The sequence below is a fragment of the Meriones unguiculatus genome, chromosome 1 (genome assembly GCF_030254825.1).
Source record: "Meriones unguiculatus strain TT.TT164.6M chromosome 1, Bangor_MerUng_6.1, whole genome shotgun sequence".
Taxonomy (NCBI): domain Eukaryota; kingdom Metazoa; phylum Chordata; class Mammalia; order Rodentia; family Muridae; genus Meriones; species Meriones unguiculatus.
In genome coordinates this window covers 34,536,254-34,560,038 of record NC_083349.1, presented here as the reverse complement: position 1 = coordinate 34,560,038, position 23,785 = coordinate 34,536,254, and the positions used below count along the sequence as shown (strand labels likewise).

Below are 23,785 nucleotides of genomic sequence, written 5' to 3'. Positions count from 1 at the left end.
GCCCTATTAGCCCCGCAGTCAGGCTTCCCTGGCAAGCTATTGTGGTGATTTAGTGGTTTGAAGCTACGAGTCACCAGAACTGTCCTAGGGCGGACAAATGGCTGTTTCTTATCCTCTCTCTTGTTCCCCAGCCCTCCCTGCCTCTTGACCAATATTCCCTGCCTAACCAAAAGCCAAACCAAATTCAGAGCACATGGCTTACTCCAGGGGAAATCTGGAGGTCAGACAGGTCAGGGGGAAAGCTGGTGGGTCTGGAGCCCTTTGAAAACTCTTAGAATAAGAGCACTTTCAAATACTGTGTGCAAAGTTTTCCAAACAAAAACTTGTCTCACCAAATTATTCCATCAACTATACTTGTTAGAATTATGAACTGCTCCTCCCCAAACCTCCCCAACTCCCATCTCACTTTGCTTTAGACTTAGCTTAATTGTGTTGGCTCTGTGTTCCAGTGTTTGGCCTCAGAATGAAAGCTGAAACTTTGCCTCCCTTACTAAATTTGATTATGGAAATGTATTTCTGCTTCTAATTATAGTCTCAAGTAGAAAGAAGTTATACTTTGTAGTCTGCAAACCCAATAATTACGTACAAAATATAGTAATTATACTTTAATCACTTTTGTCACTGTCCTCCCTAAATGTTAAGTCGGAAACTGTTGGCATTGGTAGACATGATCTTGCTGCCGTCACACACAACCAGTGTTAAGGTTTACATAGAACTGGTTTTCTCTTGACTTCACCGATGTCTGTTTTTGAATCTAGAGAAGTAAGTTTCTTCATGAAATAGTTGTAATATTTCAACTGCCTCAAGAACTTGGTGCAAATGTTGAATAAGATAATGTGCAGGAAACGCTTAGCTCGGGACCTAGCATGAAAGCATTTAGCAAGCTTGCACAGTGCTTCTCAAAACGCCCAGCCAGGGGCTTTATCAAACGCAGATGCCTGAGCCCCGCTCCCAGGTTCTTACTCTGTGGTTCTGGGGTAAGGTCTGAGAAGCCCCATTCCTAATAAGCTAGCTGAGATTAGAGCTGCCTAACTATAGACCACACCTCAATCTCAATTTAAAAGATCACCCAGATTTTCTTGGTTTTGTCTTACAAAATATCTTATATGTGGTATTGCCCCTGATGCTATGTAAGTAGTTTACAAAGGCGTTTATAATGCAAAACAGACTCCTGCATAAAAGCCATATACTTCATAATGAAGTCAATCTTTTGTAAGATGAAGCCCTCCACATACCCACAACAGTGGGCTTAATGAAAGACTCTATAATATGCTTGTTGAAACTTTACGTTTAAGGGATTAAAAAATTCTTTTAGATATTCTAAACCTCTCTAGCACCAATACCAAAACGTATCTTTTTTTTTTTTCAATGCAGTTTATTCAGGAATCTTGAACAATCATCTGACCCTGGGGAAAGCCAGCCCACAGCTTAAATAGTCTCTGGGTAGCCAACCCAGGCGTGCCATGTGGGCAATGCAGATAGGTCCACATACATGGAAGCAAGCCAGATCCTCAGCCTTGGCCAAATGTGGAATTGTTCGTGACAGAGAGCACTCACCAACGGGAAGGTGGAAGGCGGAAACCAGCTCCATCTTTAAGGCACAGCATTCCGCAGCTCTCTACAGTTCCCCCTTTTTGTTTTAGACGCATCAGGCAAGAGTAGAGGTCTGATCTCTGATATTAGAAATAAATTGGGACTTTGTACCGATGTTCATTTAGGTGTCATCCACCCAAAGAGCATCAGACCCGTCAGATACCTTTTTCTCAGAGGCGGGACCTGGGGCATCAACCCGCATGCAATCAGACATGCTCTTCTCTGGGTCCAAAGCTGCTGACCCTGAGTGCAGTGCTTAGCCTCGCATCCTGAGCATAACATTTTAGCTTTTTATGGTATCCAACCATGCTTGGGGTGAATGTCCTGCTTCAATGGCTGTAAAGGCCTGAATGATCATGGCTGCATCACACTGTTGTGAGACTCTAATCTTGCATATATACCACAGGCAAACCAAGGAGACCAACACCAGAAGGCCTGCTAACGCTCCCATGCCCGCCCATTCCTTCAGATGATTCATGGCTGCAGCAATCCATGATGATAATCCTGTGGCTAGTCCTGCGTCCACTCTGGTAGAATTTACTGTGACAATGGCCACTCTCAGCTGCTCCATCGTAGTATCGAATTCTCCAGTCCAATTACCTAAAATATAGCTCGACAATTGTTTAGACAGATTTGCAGCACAGGAAAAATTCTCATGTTATATGCTAGTGACTCAAAGGCATATTTTCATTGACAGCCAAGTTGAGCGATTTGCCATAGGGTATCAATTTGCTCCTGCACGAGGTCAATCCTCTGATTGAACACCATCAAGCTTCCTTTTAGTTGAGCATTAATTCCTTTATGTACAACTAAGGCATGAGCTACATTGGCTAAATGATTATTCAGGGTCTGAGCAGTCTGCCCAGTATGACTCATGGCTAATGCCTCGGTGGTAGCTCCAACAGCCGCCAATGAGATGGTAGTAACAATTGTGGCTGTAGTTCCAAGATCCCTTTTCTGTCTGAAGAGAGTCACAGCATGAGGGGCATCAACGGGCACAGGCACCCAGTGAGGCATGCGAGTAACGTATCTTTTTAAAAGCATTTATTTTAAGTGTGTGTGTGGTATATATATCTGCACATGAGTATAGGTTCCAATAGAAGCCAGAGGTTTTGGATCCCCTGGAACTGGAGTTTCAAGCGGCTGTACACTGCCCAGTCTGGGTGCTAGCACCTAACTCAGGTCCTCTGGGAGAGCAGAGATTAAATGCCCTCAGCCCGCCAAACCAGCAATCCAGCCCCCAAAATATTTAGGCACTTAAAGTAAGAAGAAGAAGGAACAAAATAGTATGAATACCTACTATCCTAAACAGTCTATTATAATTGAGCTCAGCGAGAGCTTAGAGCTGTTGATAAGTTCAACCCTCAACTGTGATAAAGCACTTACAAAGTAAAAGAGAAGAGCAAGGCCTCCTAAGAGCACAGACTGATGTCAGACTAGCACAATAAATACTGTTTGAATAGTAAAAGGCGATTCTGAAATTAAAACCATTTCTAGTCTTAGAAATAATTATACCACATGGTTGCCAGGACTTACAAAATGCCTGGTTATTTAGCTGCCACATCTTCTTGGAAGCGTGTTGTAGCCATGATATATTGACCAGACTCTTCAGTGAAAGGAGGGGGGAAATCATACCCTAATTATATGCGTTATTTCCTGATGTGCTACATGTAATAGCAGACTCCTCTAGCAGACTTCATCCAAAGTAATTAGTCTGAAAGCCACTCACGAGCATAGGGCTGGGGCACTGTCTTAATAAGTGGGTGTAATGTGTGCCAGTTGCACCTATCATTTCATTGAGCCCACAATTAGGAAGTCAGTTGTGACAGAACTGACCTCTCTGCAGCATAAGTGGATCTGGACGTGCTGATAATCTACTCTGGCTTTTAGCTCACTGGCTCCGTTTTCTTAGCATGTTACCTACACTGATGATGTTGGTATGTCGCTGTCTCTGCTGCATGCAAAGTGGGCGTTAGGCTTCTCGGTTGGTTAAAGGAACACCCTTGATTTAGAATCACTTTCACGGAGAGCCGTGGTTTTGCACCTGGTTTATTTTATGAACAAATATATTCCCTGCAATACCAAGCAATAGCAAGCTAATTTATAAGCTGCATTAACTTTTCCTGCTTAAAAAAGAAAGAAATGCAGTTTTAATTACAATGCTAAAAGACAAAAATTATTAAAATATTGAATCAAAATCAGAATATGGAATCACATGTCCTCATTTTAAGGACTACTCTTCATGAAGGCCTAGGTCAGACTAGAAATGCAGATGCCCAGTTAGCTGACACAGCTGTCCTTGTCTGTCTCTGTCACCATCAACTCTCTGCAGAATGTCAACCTATGTCTTGCTGCATTTTCATCCCTCAACTTTTAGATTCACATGACATTAATGAACATCCCAATTGTTTGAAAAGTGAAGAGGCCAGGAAAGAACCTAACCATATATGCATAGAAAGAACAAATACGTATCTCAACATTGAAGCATTTATTTGAATTTGATATTACACAATTTATCTCTACTTGGCATTAATTCTTTGTTCCAAATGGGATCTGAAAATGATTGTCAGCAAAGGATTGATTTCAAAGGTGGACAAGAAAGGGCCACAGGGAGGGAACACAGGGTGTGCCAATCCAGTCAGCCAGTAACTGATCCCTGAGCAATTAAAAGTTGACTGGGGTTTTAGAAACAAGACAGTGGCCTCAAATCTCCTCTGCGAGTTTTGATACGAGTCCACGCGCCAAATGTCCTGTCTGAACTGAACTGCTTTCACATTCACTCTTGAAGGGGTGTTCTGCATTAGCTTGCTGCTGATAGGCCCTCATGTGGTGCAGTAGGCTCAACAGAGCAGAGTTCAAGTTAGGGAAGGAATCGTTCCAACTGGCTTTCCTTCCCTTCGGTAGCATCTGAGACAACTGATAGACCCCGCCTCCAAGTTGGTGTCTTTCGATGACTTACAAACATCCCACTTATAAGAGTGTATGTCGATTACGCAATGACCTGAGGAATTCTTGGTGATGTCTACTTGTAAGCCGTAAACGTGTGAAAGGAGGCCTGTTGTTCAGTGGATTGTGCAGTCTCCGTTAACTTATTCTTTGTGTTCTGCTGAGATTTGGTTACTGTGGGGTAGAGCTCCTGTTTAGGAGAAAGAAATCAAGCACGGGATTTGGTGTTGGCCCTGTTGAGGTGCTACCCAGCTTTCTGCTCAGAGACTTCAGCTCGTAGGTAACTTACAGATGCTCTGACAGGGACTAAGATGGCGCCACAGGCAGGTTAGGCTTAAGAATAATAGCTAGCTGTTCACTGCAGTAGGGAAAGTAACAAAGTGCATTTGCATACTCCCAAGAACTAAGCTATCCTCTAGGAAGGAGCTTCATTGACTTTTGTTTTCTTCAGGCATTCTGATATTAATTATTGACCATGAGACAGTTAAAGAACACTGCTTGATTTCCATTTTCCTTCTTGGAAAAGCCATAGGAACAAGTGGTGGTGATTTTACCGTCTGTTGCCTTTCTCAGAAATATCGCTAAGTCACCAACTTACCTACCCACAGGATCCGAATGTATGCCATTGAACCCTGCAGCTTTGGAAAACACTTCCCATTTTGCAGGATATTCCAAGCACAGTGACAATTTCTATTTTTCTAAATCGGGCCTCTAACATTGGTCTTTAAGGAGATGGGAGCAGTTGCAGTTCTTTTTGGTTTTCTGGAAGGACATGCATTCTGGAGAGAAGATCTGCAGAGCCACTGATTTACTTGGCAAACAAAAAATAAGCATGGAGAGTTGACTTTGTTCTGAACAGCCGTGTGACTGCCAAATGGCAGGGACTGACCTGTAAACTGAGACAGTGTTAGAGCTATGTCCCCTCCCTTTTGCCTCTGTGATTCTCAATGTATTCTCCTAAGTGCACATAGTTTTGAAGAACCAAAAGAAAGCTCTGTTCATACCCCATTTTCCAATTTCCAGCATGCGCTTCATCTTAACAAAACCTTCATCACCTTTTGGCTATTTGTCTAGGTAGTCACAGCTCGGTTATCCACCTGCTTAAATGGTGTGTCGATTTTTAATGTGCTCAATCATACATTAGCTCTTAACACCTCTCTGTACTTAATAAAGATTCATTAAGTGTATTTCTCTACATATTTAAATCCTCCATGCGATACCACTGAAAACATCACTCTAATTATTTCAAGTAGAAAAAAAATATTTCATGTAAGAGAATTAAGAAGTCATAAAAATTGGAAGCACCAGAAGAAGAGGATCCCAGCTGGGATTCCAGATGCAACCCTGAACCAAATGAAATTAATGAGCAGAAACTTTGCTCTCTGGAGGGGGGTATTGGTTGGTTGGTTGGTTGGTTGGTTGGTTGGTTGGTTGGTTGGTTGGTTGGTTGGTTTGTTGGTTTTTGAGACAAGGTCTCACCAGGACTTTTGGAGCTCATTATGTAGAAAAGACTGGCTTTGAACTCACAGAGATCCACCTGCCTCGGCCTTCTAAGTATTTCTAAGTTAAAGATTCTAGGTTAAAGAATCTTCACTTTTATGTGAATAATTCTGTGAGTTTTGACAAATCTCTATTGCTGTATCACTGCACACCATTGCTTCCAAAAATCTCTCACTCCCAAGCACCCACCCTCCCCTGCTTCTTGCCTTCTCTCCTCCCAAGTACCCAATGACTTTCTTACAGTTCTTGACCATTCTAGGGCTTATATGGATTGAGGCATACAGCACATGATCCTCTGTGTGGCTTCTTTCTGTCAAATGGTGTTTGAGAAATTCTTTATGAGCATGTCATACTTTGCTTATTAACCACTTTATGGAGGCTTCAGAATACTTGCTCTCCAATTATTAGGACTAGAATTAAGATCCCAGTACCAATACATAAAGCCAAATATCCCAGCAATGTCTATACCCCCAGCCCAAGGTCGGTAGAGACAGGAGGATCACTAGGCCTTCTGGCTTTCAACCTAGCTAAGAAAAAGCCTTTTAGGGAACAGGAAGATAGGTGAAGGCTCTGTCCATAACGCTGATAGGAAAGTGCAGAGCAACTGCAGTCTCTTACACATTCAAGCCCAGACTCAGAAGGGTATCCTGCCTCAAAAGAAATAGGCAGAGAGTAACGGAAACTAGCACCAGCTTCAGGCCTCAGTGTACATTCACAGTCATGCACACTCACGCAAGCATGCACATATGCTTACACACAGGCCACAAATAAAAAAATAAATAAATCAGCCAGTTGGTGGTCATTGAAACTTATATTGTTTTAAAGAAAATTTTAATGTGTGTTTATGTGTGTGTGCCTGCATCTATGAGTTTACATTCACCACATGCAGGTAGACGCCTTTAGAGGCCAGATGAGGACATCAGATCCCCTGGAACTGGAGTTCCAGGCATATGGTACAAGGGGCCTAACTCGGGTCCAGCCCATTTGCCGGTTTTCACAGTTGCGAACATCCATGTGGAGTTCTTTCCGTGGGCTTATGTTTTCATTTTAGTTGAATAAATATTTAGAAAAAAAAAAAGATTGTTGGGATTTATGTAAGGTGTTCTTTGCACTTTATTGGAACTGTAAGCTGTTTTCCAGCATTTGGGTGCCATTTTTACATTCCAAGCCCCACTGTAAGAGACTGCAGTTGCTCTGTGCAGTCAGCACTTTCGGATCAGTCTTATGGACAGAGCCTTCGCCCATTTTCCTGCTCCCTACATGGCTAGCTAGCCCTTCCAATTTGCTACATGGCTAGCCCTAGACATGCTTCTTTGTTGTGGAACAATGATGCTTCGCGGGGGTCTGACCATTGGTGATCTTCAAGATAAAGACAAGTTAGAGGGTGAGGTACAAAGATCATTAGTTTGGCTCCAGCCTCAACAGATTTTAATTAATACACACACACAAAAAAAAATTCTTGTGGTTTTTCAGGCTATTTGATCACTCTATGGAAGGGTTTAAGAACTGGGAGTTCATGACCATTCACTGCTGGGGAGAACGGGCGGCTGGTGACTGGATCCTTGAAGTGTATGATACTCCATCTCAGCTGAGGAACTTCAAGACCCCAGGTGAGACATCGTTTCAGGTAAACCCGTTTGTGTTGGAGAAGAAAATGGCGAACATTATTCGAGCCAAAGGATGTTCCACAGTTGCCTTACTCTGGTTGGTACTGTTATAACAACAATCTGACGCCGTTACTTCATAAAGAAAAAAAAAAAAGTTGATTTCCATCATCATTCGGGAGGCTCGTTTCGCAGCCCGCTCTCTCCAGAACTACTTCGTTCCTGCAGGGTCCGCCTTATCATTGATGGAGTTGGAGCCCTGCAGCCTAACTACCTTCCGCCTCATAAAGGTTTCGCTACCCCGACTGCGCTGTGTGCACAACAGGCCTTCAGCACGTCAACCCCTGAGGGACAAGTCACAGCCACTTCCTGGCAGCACTTCTCTGTCAGCGTCACCATTATGTGTGTGGCTCTTTCCGTGCAGGCGTAGGATTACCTGTACACCTTCCAGTCCTCAAGACAGGGCAGGAAATGGAATAATTTTAAAACGTGAAGTAAAGAGTGAGCATTTTTGTGTAAACAGAAGACAGAACCTGCAGCACTGCACCTGGCCCGCTCTCTGTAGTTTGTGAAGAGCCAAGCTTGTTTGATTGCAGTGCTCTAAATGTAGGCACGTTAATTCCCAAGAAGAGATAGGTTTCCTTAGCTGCTTTTTTTTTCTTGCTTGCTTGCTTGCTTGTTTGTTTCTCAAATTTTTTTTTTCAGTTCTTTTTTTTTTTTTTTTTTTTCAATGCAGTTTATTCAGGAACATCGAACAATCCTCGGACCCCGGGGAAAGCCAGCCCACAGCTTAAATAGCCTCTGGGTAGCCAACCCAGGCGTGCCACGGGGGCAATGCAGATAGGTCCACAGCTTACATGTTTCTCAAATTTTAATTTTCAGTTCAAACAAGACAGTGAGCTTAGGCTGAACTGACTAATCCACTTACTGCCAAAGAGGGGGAAAAAAATGATGGTATTCTGTCCTGCATGAGCCAAGAACCAAGGAAAAATTGAAGTCTTTTTGATATATAGTATGAAAATTATGGTAACAGGGATCTTTTCAGGCCCTCTAAGATTCCATAGCTTACCATATCAGTTGAGCCCTCTTCGTGCCAGTCAGTCTACAAAGCTTGTTTGTCATAGAATAAGGGAATGCACATACAGTAGGAGATTGCATTGCCCCCGATAGGACCCTGGGGAGTCCCTGACTCCAAAATGAGTAAAGATAAGTGTGCAGCTTCCCACCTACCCACAGACCCGTCTTCAGCTGTCAGTAACCCCCTCCTTGGTGCTCTATCCATTTGCAGAAGGCCCGGACCTGAGGGACACTTTACAACTTACATGCAAGTCCAGCCATTCATAGACTAAGAACAGGATCAGCCAGACATTCCATAAATGTAACCCACATTCAGTGAGCTTCATAAAGCAAGGTGGTGCCTGGGAGAATTTGGGGATAAAACTCGGGTTCACCAGCACTTTGCCTGCCTGACAAGAAAGGTTTTTCATCCTGAGAGATCCATTATTTGACCCTTATGTTTTGGATATCTTTCTCCTCGATTGTTTGGTGTTTACAGTATTACTGTCATGTAGTATCAAAGGCCCCATAATCAGGAAGGCCAAAACTGATGGCGCATTCAGGTATGAGGCTAGAGAGATGGCTTAGCACTTAAGAGTGCCACGATACAGTCACTAGGACCTGGCTTTAGATCCCAACACCCACAGAGCAAGCTGGATATACTGACGCATACCCCGTAACCTCAGGAATATGCCTGTAATCCCAACTCCAAGGAGGAGCAGAGGCAGGAAGACTGTTGGAGTTTGATGACTGAGTAAACATTTTTCCTGGGTTCAAGGAGAAAAAACAGCCCCCAAGGAATAAATGCAGAGTGATAGGTGAGAACACACAGCACCCTCTACTGGCGGCTGCTGATACCTACATACAGGTGCACACACACAAGTAAATAAAATAATTTTAAGTTTCGTTAAAAAAAAAAATGAGTATGCCCACCTCACCCTCAGCATGTTATTTAAATATATGAGTGGCCAAAGTTTTATCCAGAAATCAAATGTTTGTTCCACAAACACAAGGTTGCTAATGAAGCTAGACCCCAAACGACAGTTTCTAGACACTTACACTTTTTCCTAATCCACTAAGTTCCTAGAGCCCTCTCTTCCTTTATTCCTCCTAGTCGGTGCCCCTGCCCTGGGACACATAACGTTTAGAAGTGAAAATTGCATGGTAAATGGGTTGTGCTTCCACAACTCACTTCAGCTCCAGCTGATCCATCAGTAGGTGTCACTGTAGGCCCCTAAGTGTCAAGGGATTCTGTAGAAACAAATGTGGGCCATTTGGCAATGCACAGAGAAGTGTGGATACAGAGGGCATGCTTTCTGTAGAGAATGTTAGACCATTTTAAACTAAACAGAACTACCTCTGTTTTTTATCATCATCCGACGGGCTCTCAGTCCAGGCTCTCATTTAGGCAGTCACTACAAGCAAGAGTCCGGGTGGAGAATGCAAGCCCTTCTGCCCTCAGCAAGTTAAGAGTCTTCCCAGAGCCTCCTATGGCATCTGTGTTAAAAGGTCTGCAGCAGCTTAGACCCATTTTAGGTCCTCCTTCCACAGTTGGGGCTCCAGTTCTGAGTGCTGCATTTGTTCTATCTCCACAGATTCAGCCAAACCTATATCAACGATATTTGGGTAAAGATTGCATTTGTTGCACATGCACTGGCTTTTAATTCCCTAAGCAATACAGTATGGTAATGATTTACATTTTATTTGGTAATATGAGTAACCCAGAGGTGATTTGAAGTATACAGGTAGATATCTAAGATTCTATGCAAATGCTGTGTCATTTTTTATAAGGGAATTGAGCACCTATTGAATTTCCTATTCATAGATGTTGGAACCAACCCCTCACAGATGTTGGAGGACAACTGTATTATTTAAACATTCACTTTAACCATAGTCAATCCCAATTGGCTAGACATATTCTTTTTATACCCTATTGCTCTAATAAAAACATACAGACTTTGTATATCCTCCCTACCATTCTCTTATCTTAAAGTTAGCCATACCTTTGATGAGGGGCCTTTCCATTTACAAGTGTATTTGCCTATAATTATATCCTTGTTTCTATCACACAAAGTCCAGTGGTAGGTTTCTCTGTGAATAGTGAGATGTTTCTCTAGCTGATGAAGTTTTTGTTGGATGTGTAAATTTTTCCCAGCCGAGTTTGGTGCTAGAATAATACCAAATAGATTCTAGAGGTTCCTGGTGCCACACTAAGTTTAGAATTGTGTATTTTTCCTCCATTTAAAAAATAAACGCATATTAAGTGCTTAGCTTAGTGTGGATGTTCCTGTAATCCCAGCACTCAGGGGCTGCTGTAGCAGGATTATAGCAAGATCAAGCCTAGCCTAGACTATGGAGTGCAGCCCTGCCTCAGAGAAAAAAGAGGGGAGGGAGGAGAGAAGGAGAAATGCAGTGTACAGCATGTTGGGATATCCTTATAGTAGTCCCCAGACAAGGGATACTCACCTCTGAGTCAACACTCTGAAACAGTTCATGAGGTAAATTTTTAGATCGAAAGGTTTGTGGGTGGTAGAGAAATGAGGTGACCTGGCATCCTTGTGTTGGGTACTCAATTAGCATTCTAGCAGATGTCCTGTGGAAAGGGAGACTTCTCCTCGAAGACATCAAAAAATTCCTCAGATCCAGTGGCCCTTCTTTTCCCACCACTCTTCATGCATGCCACTTAAAATTCCGACACACAAGTAGCCTTCCGCTTGTGAAAAAGTATCCAAGAGCAAACTACATACAAACCAACTATCCTAGCTCAACACATCCCAAACACTGAGTGACCCAAAACACTGAGTGCATGACAGAATTATCAGACTTAGGGTGGCTCAGCTGGAAAGCATTGGACTTAGGGCTGGCAAGAGGCTCAGTAGGTAATGGTGTTTGCTACCGAGACTGACTACCTGAGTTCAGCCCCTGAGCCCCCAGGAGGAAAGGAAAGACCTGTCTCCCACAAAGTGGCCTTTGACCTCCACACGTGCCCCACACATACATTCATAGTCAATTAATTAATGAAACAGATTTTTTTTTGTTTTAAGATTATTTGACTTAACGACATAAATTAAATGCATTTAGGATATTTTTCCCAAGTTAATAATGTGTGGCTTTTCCTTCAGGAAGGTGAAGAATGGTCCACTCAATCCGAGTTGATGCACCTACAATAGAACAAAGAAACAATTCTACCCAGGTCTAGCTTGGTGAACCAGGGAGTTTATTAGGGCACCTTACAGGAGCATGAGTAAGGGGTTACCATATTGTCTAGGCGAACGTTCTGCAGTGACGTGCTTTATTATCCATGGCCATGGATTTATGTCTCAGTAACGTCTTGAGGACCTAAATATTTTTAGTTAATTTTAGTCTATTTACATTTAAATAGCTAAGTATATCTCGTGGCTGTCATATCAGACAGCACTATCTTTAGAATCCTATGCATACAAATATTGAATACTGATTCTGGAATTAGGTGGCACAAAGAATTGTTTTTCTCTTTAATCAGACCATATCAAAAACATCTGAAAAGCTCAGGTAAGACCTTGGTACCTAGAACAACCAAGCTGAAGGCAGACAGCTAGAATTCTAAGTATTCATAATTTGCAGTTTGTCTCTTGGTCCTGTGACCTGAAGTGTGTTTGTTCCACAGTCATCCTGCTGTGGGTGCTCAGTGAACGTGTGGCATGTGAAATGGGAAGTACTTAGGTCTGCAGATGGTGGGAATGTGCATGGCTCACCTCGCATCAGTACGGTTCCTGTCAATCTTCCCATTGGTCCACGGTCGCTTTTTCTTGTTGAGACAGACTGACTTCAGGAAGCTACATGGCTAAGGCAGATCACCTGGTCATGCTCTCTCTTTGTTACTGTTTCCCAAGGCAAATTGAAAGAATGGTCCTTGGTCCTCTATGGCACATCCGTACAGCCATACTCCCCAACCAACGAGTTTCCCAAAGTAGAACGCTTCCGCTATAGCCGAGTGGAAGACCCCACAGATGACTACGGTGCTGAAGATTATGCAGGTGGGTTGGATGTAACCTAAGAAAGCTTGGCTATGTTCCTGGCATGTAGAGTAACATGATGTAATTGTTTTAACGTAATGTAATATGCTTCAAAGATAATGGTATAATATTATGTTCAGCATCTATCAATAGTCTGAAATATATTCTTTCTCTCCCAAATACTTGTGTTTAGATATACTTAAATAGCTATATGTATTGTCTATACAGCCCATTCTGTGACTATAGGATGATGTATTTTGTCTGTAATTTGAGATACAAATTGCTTAGATTTATTCACTATTTTAAACAGGCTTGAAGAAATAGATTTACTGTCTTTGCATATACATTAATGAGGGTTCTCTGAAGGAACATAGCTTACAGAATGAAAAAATATATATGTACATATATGTGATAGATACAATAAATATGTGTCTAGAAAGAGGGGGGATAGGGAGAAAGAGAGAAGAGCAGGGGATTTGTTAGGATAACCCACAAACTGTGTTCCAGCTAGTCCAACAATGGCTTCCTGTGAATGGAAGATCAGTCTATGAGGCAGGAGTCTGATGTGGTCTTCAGTATAGGATGGAATCCTGAGAAGTAGGCTCTGGTGCCAGTAATGAATGGACTTGCCAGACAGAGCAGGAGCAAGCAGGCAAAGAGCAAGCTCCCTTCTTCCGTGTCCTTTATGTAGGCAACTGAAGAGAGGTTCCCTCTTCCCAGATGACTCTGCCTGTGTCAAGCTGACAAAAATAAAACAAAATGACTAGCCCCTCCTCCTCCTTTCTCCTCTCTTCTCCGGTGCTGGGAGCTGCACACTCTGACCATGAACTCTACCTTCAACCCCTGTGGTCTGTGTTAATATTTGTCAAACATCTCCTTTTATGCTACTTTTATAGAGATCTTTGTCCTCCTGTTCTTCCTGTGAAATTTTTAATGACTACAGTTACATTTTGGTTTCCCATTTGAACTTAATTGGAATTTACATGCCGTCTCAGGAGGAGGCCTGTTTTTGTATTAGTCTTTCCATATGAAACAGAATATGCCCCATTTTACTGAAAATGTTTGACTTGGTGTAATTTTCTTCTTATTGTTATACTTTGTTATTTGGGGTCTTGTTGCCCTTGTCATGGAAAATATCCCATACTGTCCCACTATATATACTAATATTTAGGAAGTCTGTTGCCCTACTGCATTTTTATCTTATATCTAAGCATGTTACCCACTTTTCTCTTTAATTTATATGTTTTAAAGTCAATCTTCTAATTTTTTTTTATTTTGAAATCTTCTCTTGTTGCATTGGCAGTTGGTTCTAGGGGGTCTTGCCCTTTTGAAATGATATATAACATCATTTGCCAAAGCTTTGGATAATGAAGTGTTTATAAATAGAAATGTAATGTATTTTAAACAAGAAATATTTTGATCCTGTAATTCAGAGATTCTTTTTCTGATACTGAGATAAATGCATTTAATTAGCCACTTGATCAGAATATCTTAAATGTTTAGTAGGTTCTTTTATTGTAAATAGGTAGTATACTGCAGTCAGTAACACATGCTTGGATAATTAAGACCAATGAGCTCACCAGAACTAGATTGTCTCAGATTTCTTTCTTATCTTGTTTACTTTGAGTTTCTCATGTTACTGTTTGTATTAAAACTAGAAACCATTTTATCTTCTATGGCAGGAGAAAATATATCCAAAATCATAAATGGAACATAAGAGTAAATAAGCCATTACTCTTTCGTGTGTCACAGTTTTGACAATTTCAAATTCAAATCTGGTAATGTTAAAATTCTGAACACAATAACACATCCTTGTCTCTTTTCTGATTACATTTTAAAAACATTGATGTTGACACTTGTAAAAGAACAAAGACAGTTTTATGTCACCATTATCCTGAAATTCACAGTGCCAGAATGCATCCGGGACAACTTAAGATTGTAAAATAAAAAACGTAGAATGTATGTGCCATACAGAACCCTTTGGCACATATCACAAATACGTATTTATAGTTTTTTTAATTTATAAAATATCATCTAGTGAAAATTTAGGGCTTAGTTATGACTCCTATTTGCTGTGCGTGGGTGGGTGCATGCATGCTTGCGTGAGTGAGTGGCCAATCTGACCTGAGGCACAGTTGACTGTTTCACTGAATCTCAAAGACTGCGATACCCACAGCTGCCTTAACTCACACAACACAGTTGTCCCTTTCCTGGTATACAGTGGTAGATGGCTGAACTGTCCCAGATTGTACTAGCTGTGAAATTTAATTTGGAAATCAATTTAAGGTTCTTGGGGAAAGTGAAATAAACAGTGTTGTCAGATGACTTTTGCAATTAATCAGGAATGCCTTCAAGCTCTCCGAATTTTAAAATCACTTATTCCATTCAGACCATGAGGACATTTCAGATACATGATTTACTTCCCTTAAACAAATCTGGACCAGGCCTGCATGTTTCTTGATCCCAGCTTTACAAGCCATGGGATGCTGGGCAAGCCAGTGTAACTCTGAAAATCAGGTTCTCACCACTAACTACTAGATCTTTTTCATCTCCTCCTACCTGGGTTCTAGCAGTTTATGTTTGTATGATTCAATAATTATAGAACCTAGTTCTGTAATGACTGAAAGAGACCTTGGGAAATTTAGCAGTAAATCCTTTTGATTAAAGCAGGTAGTATTCAAGCACTTCTGATTTCTTTTACCTACATTTTTCATATTTCAGGAAATTTTTTATTGCTTTTTAAAATCACAAGAATTTCTGGTGGGAAATTCTTAAAAACTATGAGTCCAGATATCTTAAAAGTTGGAAATCAAGAAGAAAGAAGTGAAAGCATCACTGAATTACCCATGCCACTAGAATGCTTGGCATCAGTCACACAGAACAACACACCCCTGTCCTGATTTTTGCTTTCTTTGAATTGTGTCTTATATAATACCAAAGAATGTGTAATTTCTCATATAATACCAAAGAAAAGAGAACTTAGGAACCTTCATCCCAAATGTAGACTTCTTTAATCTAGTTTGCAGTTTTGAATTTATGTCAGTTCTTTTGTTGAGCTGCCCGTTGGATAGACCTTTGGATAGGACTCAGATTTAAATCGATCTGTGCCTGAAAGAGGATGGACACCAGAAAAGGGAGAAAACAGGGGACAGGACAGGAGCCTACCACAGAGGGTCTCTGGAAGGCTCTACCCTGCAGGGTATCAAAGCAGATACTGAGACTTATGGCCATCCTTTGGGCAGAGTACAGGGAATCTTATGAAAGAATTGGGAAATAGTAAGACCTGGAGAGGACAGGAGCTCCACAAGGAGAGCAACAGAACCAAAAATCTGGGCACAGAAGTCTTTTCTGAGACTGATACTCCAACCAAGGACTATGCATGGAGATAACCTAGAACCCCTGCACAGATGTAGCCCATGACAGTTCAGTGTCCAAGTGGGTTACATAGTAATGGGAACAGGGACTGTCTCTGATATGGACTGATTGGCCTGCTCTTTGATCACCTCCCCCTGAGGGGGGAGCAGCCTTGCCAGGACACAGAGGAAGACAATGCAGCCACTCCTGATGAGACCTGATAGACTAGGATCAGAAGAAAGGGGAGGAAGACCTCCCCTATCACTGGACTGGGGGAGGGGCATGGGTGGAGAAGGGGAAGGGGGATGGGATTGGGAGGGGAGGAGGGGAGTGAGCTACGGGGGGATACAAAGTGAATAAATTATAATTAATAAAAATTAAAATTAAAAAGTTGTTATTGAATTAAATTATGTAACAACTTTTTTAAATTTTACTTTTTTAATATTAGTTAGTTTGTTAACTTTGTATCCCTGCTGTATCCCACTCCCTCTTTTCCTCCCAATCTCACCCTCCCAACCTCATCTCCTCCCTGCCCCTTTCCAAGTCCAATGATAAGGGAGAACCTCCTCCCCTTACATCTGATACTGGTTTATCAGGTGTCTTCAAGACTGGCTGCAAAGTCCTCTTCTGTGGCTTAGCAAGGCTGCTTCTCCCTGGTGGGGGGGGGGGGGGAGTGGTCAAAGAGCCTGCCATCCAGTTCATGTCAGAAACAGTCACTGTTCCCCTTATTAGGGTACCCACTTGGATACTGAGTTACCAAGGGCTACATCTGAGCAGGGGCTCTAGGTTGCATCCATACATGGTCCTTGTTTGTAGAAACAGTCTCATAAAAGACCCTGTGTCCAGATATATTTGGTCCTTGTGGAACTCCTGTCCTCTCCAGGTTGTATTAACTCCCCCCCTTTTTTTTGGTTCCCTGCATTCTGCCATTGGTTTGGTTATGAATCTTAATAATAAGGCATTTTTTTTCTGGTCTTGTCCATTTGTTTCTTTCTTTTTTATTTATTTTTTATTTTTTTTACTATTAATTACCCTTTATTCATTTTGTATTCCCTCATAAGCCCCTCCCTCCTCCCCTCCCGATCCCACCCTCCCTCCCCCTTCCTCACACATGCCCCTCCCCAAGTCCACTGATAGGGGAGGTCCTCTTCTCCTTCCTTCTGATCTTAGTCTATCAGATCACTTCAGGAGTGGCTGCATTGTCATCTTCTGTGGCCTGGTAAGGCTGCTCCCCCCCAGGGGGAGGTGATCAAAGAGCAGGCCAATCAGATTATGCCAGAGGCAGTCCCTCTTCCCATTACTATGGAACCCACTTGGACACTAAACTGCCATGGGCTACATCTGTGCAGGGGTTCTAGGTTATCTCCATGCATGGTCCTTGATTGGAGTATGAGTTTCTGGGAAGACCCCCTTGGTGTTAATATGAACTCTTAGAACAACCCTTAGAACAAATTATGTAACAACTTTTAAAAAATCTATCTGTGCCTGAATGGTCTGTTTTGTAATACAAGACTAAAGGCTGATAAGTTTGTGCCATATGCCACAATGATATTTCATGATGGCCGTAGTATTTCAGAGACACTTAGTGGCTTTAATGCTCTTAGCTAAGGCTTGGCTCTTGGTGTTGAATAATAAAGTTTTATTTCTTTTTGTCAACAATGTAACTTCTTATTTTTCAGCAAATACCATATGTTCATTGTTATATATAATAACTACACTCATTTTTTTCTTCATTTGCTACTGTGATGCTGTTCATTTGAATCTCAAATGCTATTGTCACTCCCGTGGCCCCAAGGCTACGATATATGTTCTGAAGACCAGGTTATGCCTATAACTTAGATTCTTTTTATTTTTATTTACTTTATATCCTGATAGGAGCCCACTTTCTTGTCTCTTCCTGGTCTTACCCTCTCTCCCTCTTCCCCTCATCCCTGTCCCCTAGTCCTCAAAAGAGGGAGCCCCCCTCGCCGAGCCTATCAAGTCTCATCAGGACTGCCGGCATCCTCTTCCTCTGTGGCCTGGGAAGGCCATCCCACCACGGAGAAGTGATTAAAAAGCAGACAACAGAGTCCATGTCAGAGAGTCCCTGCTCCCCTTACCAGGGAACCCACATGCAGACTGAAATTCTTGACTCTTCAGCAATTCAGGTTTTCCTTGAGCTCATAGCTACATTGACTGTCTCCAAGAAATTAACACTTCATGGTGGCAAACAGCTCGAATGTTTTATTCTAGTTCAACTTCAAGGTAAAATTGACTTACTAGTATCATTTTCTTTCCCCAACTTCTAATCTGTTCTTGAAAGGTCCCTGTGACCCTGAATGCAGCGAGGTTGGTTGTGATGGGCCAGGACCAGACCACTGCAGTGACTGTTTACACTACTACTATAAGCTGAAAAACAACACCAGGTAAAAGACAAGCCATGTTCTCGCATGTTCCTTACAGCTTGGCTCAAGTGTTCCCCTATCACGCTCTAAGATCCTGCTGCAGGCCCATGACGGTCCTGTCATTCACAAGGGCAAAAACCCTACCGATTTACACAGTGAAAAAGTGGCACGTATCTGTTACTTTTCCCATCTCTGTGACAAAGCTTCTGACAAAAGCAACCTAAGGGAGAAAAGGTTGTTTTGTTCACAGTGTGAGGAAATGCAGTCCATCCTGGCATGGAAAGCATGGTGGCTGGGTCAAAGGGGAGCTGCCACATTGTGGCCATAGATTCAGAACAGAGCAGTGAATGCTGGTGCTCAGGTGGCTTTTTGCCTTTCCCCCCTTTTTATAATCTTGCCTATAATCAGAGTGGATCTTCCCTCATAGGTTAAACCGCCCTGTATATACTTTTCCAGACACCATCCAGAGGTAACTCAAAGTCTCTCCAAGTTAATGATGGTGTCTACTCCTGATCATCATGGCCTCAACACTAAGGCATATCACAGTCCTCAAAAGCCTAAAGTCTCTTTAGATATTTTTGCATACTTCCTCTTAACTGTGATCCCTTATGAAAACCAGGCTCCGTACTTCCAATATATGATGGCATATATTGGAATGTGCACTCTATTTCAGAATGGAAGAGTTGGGGTGTAGCAGAGAAAGGTAAGACCAAAGCAAGATCAAAACCCAGTAGGACAAATATCAAATCTTACAGCTCTATCCGGTGCCTTATCCCTTGGCACAATCTCAGCTCCAACAGTCTTCTTGGTGATGCCAACCCCTCCTCTTCTGCCACCCTCAATACAAATTCCCCGTCTCATAGACTGGCTCTATTCATTGCCTACAGCTTTCTTTCATGAACAACCCATAGTCCTGGCATCTCCAGCACCCTCGGCTCTCCATTGAAGCTTAGGCCTTACCTTCCCAGTTTGACACCGTACCTCTTAGAGCCTACTCACAGAGAACCTGACATTGTTTCACACTGATTGTCCCCAGTGTCTTTCTGGAACCTTGGTGCAAACCTCCATGATATTGTAAAGCTTGCCAAAAAAAAAAAAAAAACAAAAAACAAAAAAAAAAAAAAACAAAAAACCCAACCCTGTGCACGTTGCTGTCAAGCTGTGCTGTGAATTTGAAATGTAGTTTGATCCCATTTGCCACAGTTATAGTGGCCAGTGCCCTGGCAGTTCGGCATAGATGAAAACAGTTCCCTAAGCCGTTGTTTTCCTCAGGGAACCATGTCCACAGCAGTCCCAGTTCAGTCTGTCTCCTTTCAAATGGATTTGCATTTTCAGGAATGAGCATGGGTTCTTTCTCTAATGTCCCCTTTCATGTCGCCCTAGCGAGAAGTGTAAGGTTTCTCTTTCAGGACAGAGATCTCCCAAGCAGTGGCACCTCTGTCCTCAGCTGTGGTTTTTAACTCTCTTCCTCACCCAGGCACATTGTTCACATCTTTTAAGCTCTCTCAGCGTAGATCTTACTAAGAGTAGTAAGCAGTAACCATATCACAGCACGGACATTAGGGTGACGTACAGTTTTCTCCACCAGACAGCTAGAACGTTTTAATTGAGCCCCACTTCAATGTTCAATACACGGGCAGAATGCAATGTAAAGGCCCTCTAGCAGAGGTCACCACAGGGTCCTCAGTCCCCTCTGATCACCCAGAACCTGGCCTCCATTGTCTGTCTTTCTCTCAGCATTCTGGTCTGGTAGATGCCTGTGGGGGTAGCCCCTCAAGCTCTCCCTGGAACATCTCAGTGCTTCTGTAGCCTGAAGTTCCAAATGTTCAAATACTTCCGTACTCTCCTCTTATAGTCCTAAATGCTGCATGGTCAGGTTTGTCACAGCAAATAACTCCACTCATACTTCCAATTTATTCAGTCTGGGACCCAAGCCCATGGCATGGTGCTGCCCACATTTAGGGTGGGTCTTCAGTTCAGTCTCTGAAGAATATCCCCAAAGATATATCTGCAGGTATATCTCCTAGGCGATCCCAAATCAAGTCAGGATAATGCAGAACATATGCCACGTGACTGAGAATGCTTTCTCCCGTTCAGAGGAATGGTGAGATGAGACCAGCTATGCACGCAGCATGCTGGACTTCTTTAGCTCTTTCTTTTCCCAGTTAGCAAGTAAAAATTACATGTATTTATGGGATGCCACAGGTGTTGAGTGTCGCACAGTGTAGGGTGGCTAAAACTACTTACTATCTATATTCTCAAACACACTTAACTGCTTTTTGTAATGTCAGCATTTTCAATTGACTTTTTAAAGCAATTTGCAAGTGTACAGCCTGCTGCTATTAACTCTAGCCACCATGATGCACAATATATCTGTTGCACTTAATCATCCTGACTGAAGTTATGTGTCCTTTTTCAGTCCATTAGTATTTGATACGTCGGTTATGTTTATTCTTCCTGAAGATGCCAGTGTCTGGGCCAGACATACACTTTCTTCTGACCTCCCCAACATACCAGACCATTCATGCTAGCCTCTGCTCCTACTCTTCCACTTTACACACTGAGATAGTGCCTGCTTCTCTTAGACACTGGCTTCTGTCTGGCTATGCACAAGCTACAGGCCAGTGCTTGCCCAGCAAAGCTCAGCCAGCCAATCCCATGTCCTTCCAGCCCAGTGCTCCTTCTCCATCCTCCTCCAGGCAAATCTGTGTTCTAGGAACAGCGCTCGGGCACCTGGGCAGACACAGCCAAGCCCAAATTCCTGTTGGAATACATGCTAACAGTTAAATGCCTCAGTAGATAGGTTCTCAGCTGACTCAGCGCTGGTATTATCTATTGCATTAACCAAAATGCCTGGTGTTTAATTGGTGCTCAAAACATATTTAAAGACGTAAAGCCCTTTCTTCAGTTGTAGACAGTTAAGGAAGGTGGCTTTTTGTTTTAATAAAAAGGGAAGTTTCAGCTGGGCAGTGGTGGCACATATCTTTAATCCCAGAACCCAAGAGGCAGAGGCAGGCAGACCTCTGAGTTCAAGGCCAGCCTGGTCTACAAAGTGAGTCCAGGGCTACACAGAGAAAGCCTATCTTGAAAAAACAAATAAACAAAAAGGTAAAAAAGTTTCTGCTGAGCAAAATTTATATATATATATATATATATAATTGTGTGTGTATATATACATATATACACATATATTATATATGCATATATATTCATTTAAATAAGAACACGCCATATCTACCCACGTGTATACACAATCAACACCGCAAACTAGCTCTTGATCTGATTTTTCTCTGCTACACCCCAATTCTTCATAGACAATGAAAGGCCTGCTAAGGATGTGGCACTGTCCATGATACTCCTCCAACTTCCTACACAGGAGGAAGCTTGACCAGACAGGTGTGGTCCTTTAGACTTGGTGTTGACATCCCAGTTGAAAACTAACCTTAACGCCACAGTCAGCTTTTCTGCAAGAATCCTAAAGTCTGAGTGCTCATACATCAGTAACCATTTCTCTTACCATCCCACGATGCAGAATCTGTGTCTCCAGCTGCCCTCCTGGTCACTACCATGCTGACAAGAAGAGGTGCCGGAAGTGTGCGCCCAACTGTGAGTCCTGCTTCGGCAGCCATGGTGATCAGTGCCTATCCTGTAAATATGGCTACTTCCTGAACGAAGAAACCAGCAGCTGTGTTACTCAGTGTCCTGATGGCTCATACCAGGATACCAGTGAGTTGTTTTCAAATATTTGGGGTTCTTAAAGGGATACAGGTTTTCAACTGAGTAACTCCACGCACGAAATCTGGGCTCTGCTTAGTAGCAAATAGAACCTGGCCAATTCATTGAAGAGATACTTCAGAGGGGTTGTGTAGAGGTACCTGTAACTACCTGTAGCAGAGGACCCTCGTGGTCCCTCCCACCACAAGGATTTGCTAGTAGACTCACAACTGCCCATTTGAGACACATTGAGTTTCCCAGCAATGGGTTGTGATAACATGTGTTAAATACTATATACACGGAAACTGCAGGAGAGACTCCATGTCCACAGCTCTCATTAGGAGCTGGTCGGGTAGTCACTACCTTTCTGGCACCCACCGTAAACCATGCTGCTTGTATAGTTTTTGCAGCACTAGCTAGTCTCATCAGAGAAATGGGAACCCTCTCTAAATCCAAGTTCCCAAGAACCAGCTGTGGGCCAGCCTGATAAGGAGGATAGCAATGAGACCTACTCATTACTGCACATTAACCAAACAGCCTTCTGGAAAGGTTAAAAGAAAAATGACTGTCCTATAAATGTCAAATAAACATGTGTCGGAGACATTCTACTCATTAGTAAGTTATCTGACATAGTAATTAATGAAACAAGCAAGAGGAGAATGGGTTTATGACAATCAAGTACTGTCGTGCCCTGGGAAAGGAAGAAATCCTCTTATGAAGCCAGAGAGATGGCTCCGTGGTGAGGATTGTGGGTGAGAGGGTAAGGTCCTCCAGGGGACCTGAATGACATTCACAGCAGCTCACAACCACCTGTAACCCCAATGTCAGGAATCCAGTATCCTTTTCTGGCTTGGGGATACCTGCATTCCAAGCATGTACTGACACACAGATAGACACATAATTTGAAAGACAGACAATAAGGAAGCTAGGAAGGAAGGAAATAAAAGAAAGGATGAATGGAAAAGAAAAAAGGAAAGTCCTATTGAGTTAGAGAGGAAACAAAGTTAGACATGGCAATACTGGTAGGCATAGGGAGAGGGTATTTATCTCATACTGTCAGAACATTATCACTTTACCAAACAGCAATCCATACATTCATGTGTAACTTCTCAGAGACTGCCCCTTATTGATGTAATTAACAAGTAGGCACGATACAAGGTAATTGATCTTTGGTCAGACAGTGCTTCAGTATGGCCCTCCCAGGGTTGTGGATATCTCCGGCTTTATTTCTTAGTTCCAGATAATTTGTCTCACACCACAGCCTCTGCTACCACTGAAATGTCACGTTGCTGCACAGCCTGAGAAGTTAGCTCTTTAAAGATCAGACAGAAAAAGTCTTGCCTCGTAAGAATTGGAATTCTCAGGCAGCGAGATGGTGCATGCCATTCCAGCCTGACAACCTAAGGTCAGTGCCCAGCTTCGGAGTGGAACAACGTTAAACTTCCAAAGATTGTCCTTGACCTCCACAGGTGCATCTACACTCACACACCACACACATACACACACACACACACACACACACACACTAATAATAATAACAATTATTATTACTGTAACAATTGTTTAAATAAGTGAACTTCCTTATTTAAAAGTAGACATTTCCTTAGGCAGATTTTCCTTAGGCAGATCAGACCTTCAT

At 42.5% G+C, this 23,785-nt stretch overlaps 1 protein-coding gene across 3 annotated transcripts in view; it reads left to right on the top strand.

Annotated features, from left to right (window-relative positions):
* Pcsk5 (proprotein convertase subtilisin/kexin type 5) overlaps positions 1 to 23,785 on the top strand; it is a 424,706-nt gene that overhangs the window by 250,494 nt on the left and 150,427 nt on the right. For all 3 annotated transcript variants that reach the window (XM_060387271.1, XM_060387268.1, XM_060387273.1), the window contains exons 13-16: positions 7,513 to 7,649; positions 12,572 to 12,715; positions 18,351 to 18,453; positions 21,965 to 22,158. In XM_060387271.1, coding sequence (XP_060243254.1) covers positions 7,513 to 7,649; positions 12,572 to 12,715; positions 18,351 to 18,453; positions 21,965 to 22,158 — 578 coding nt within the window. The remainder of the gene's footprint in view (positions 1 to 7,512; positions 7,650 to 12,571; positions 12,716 to 18,350; positions 18,454 to 21,964; positions 22,159 to 23,785) is intronic.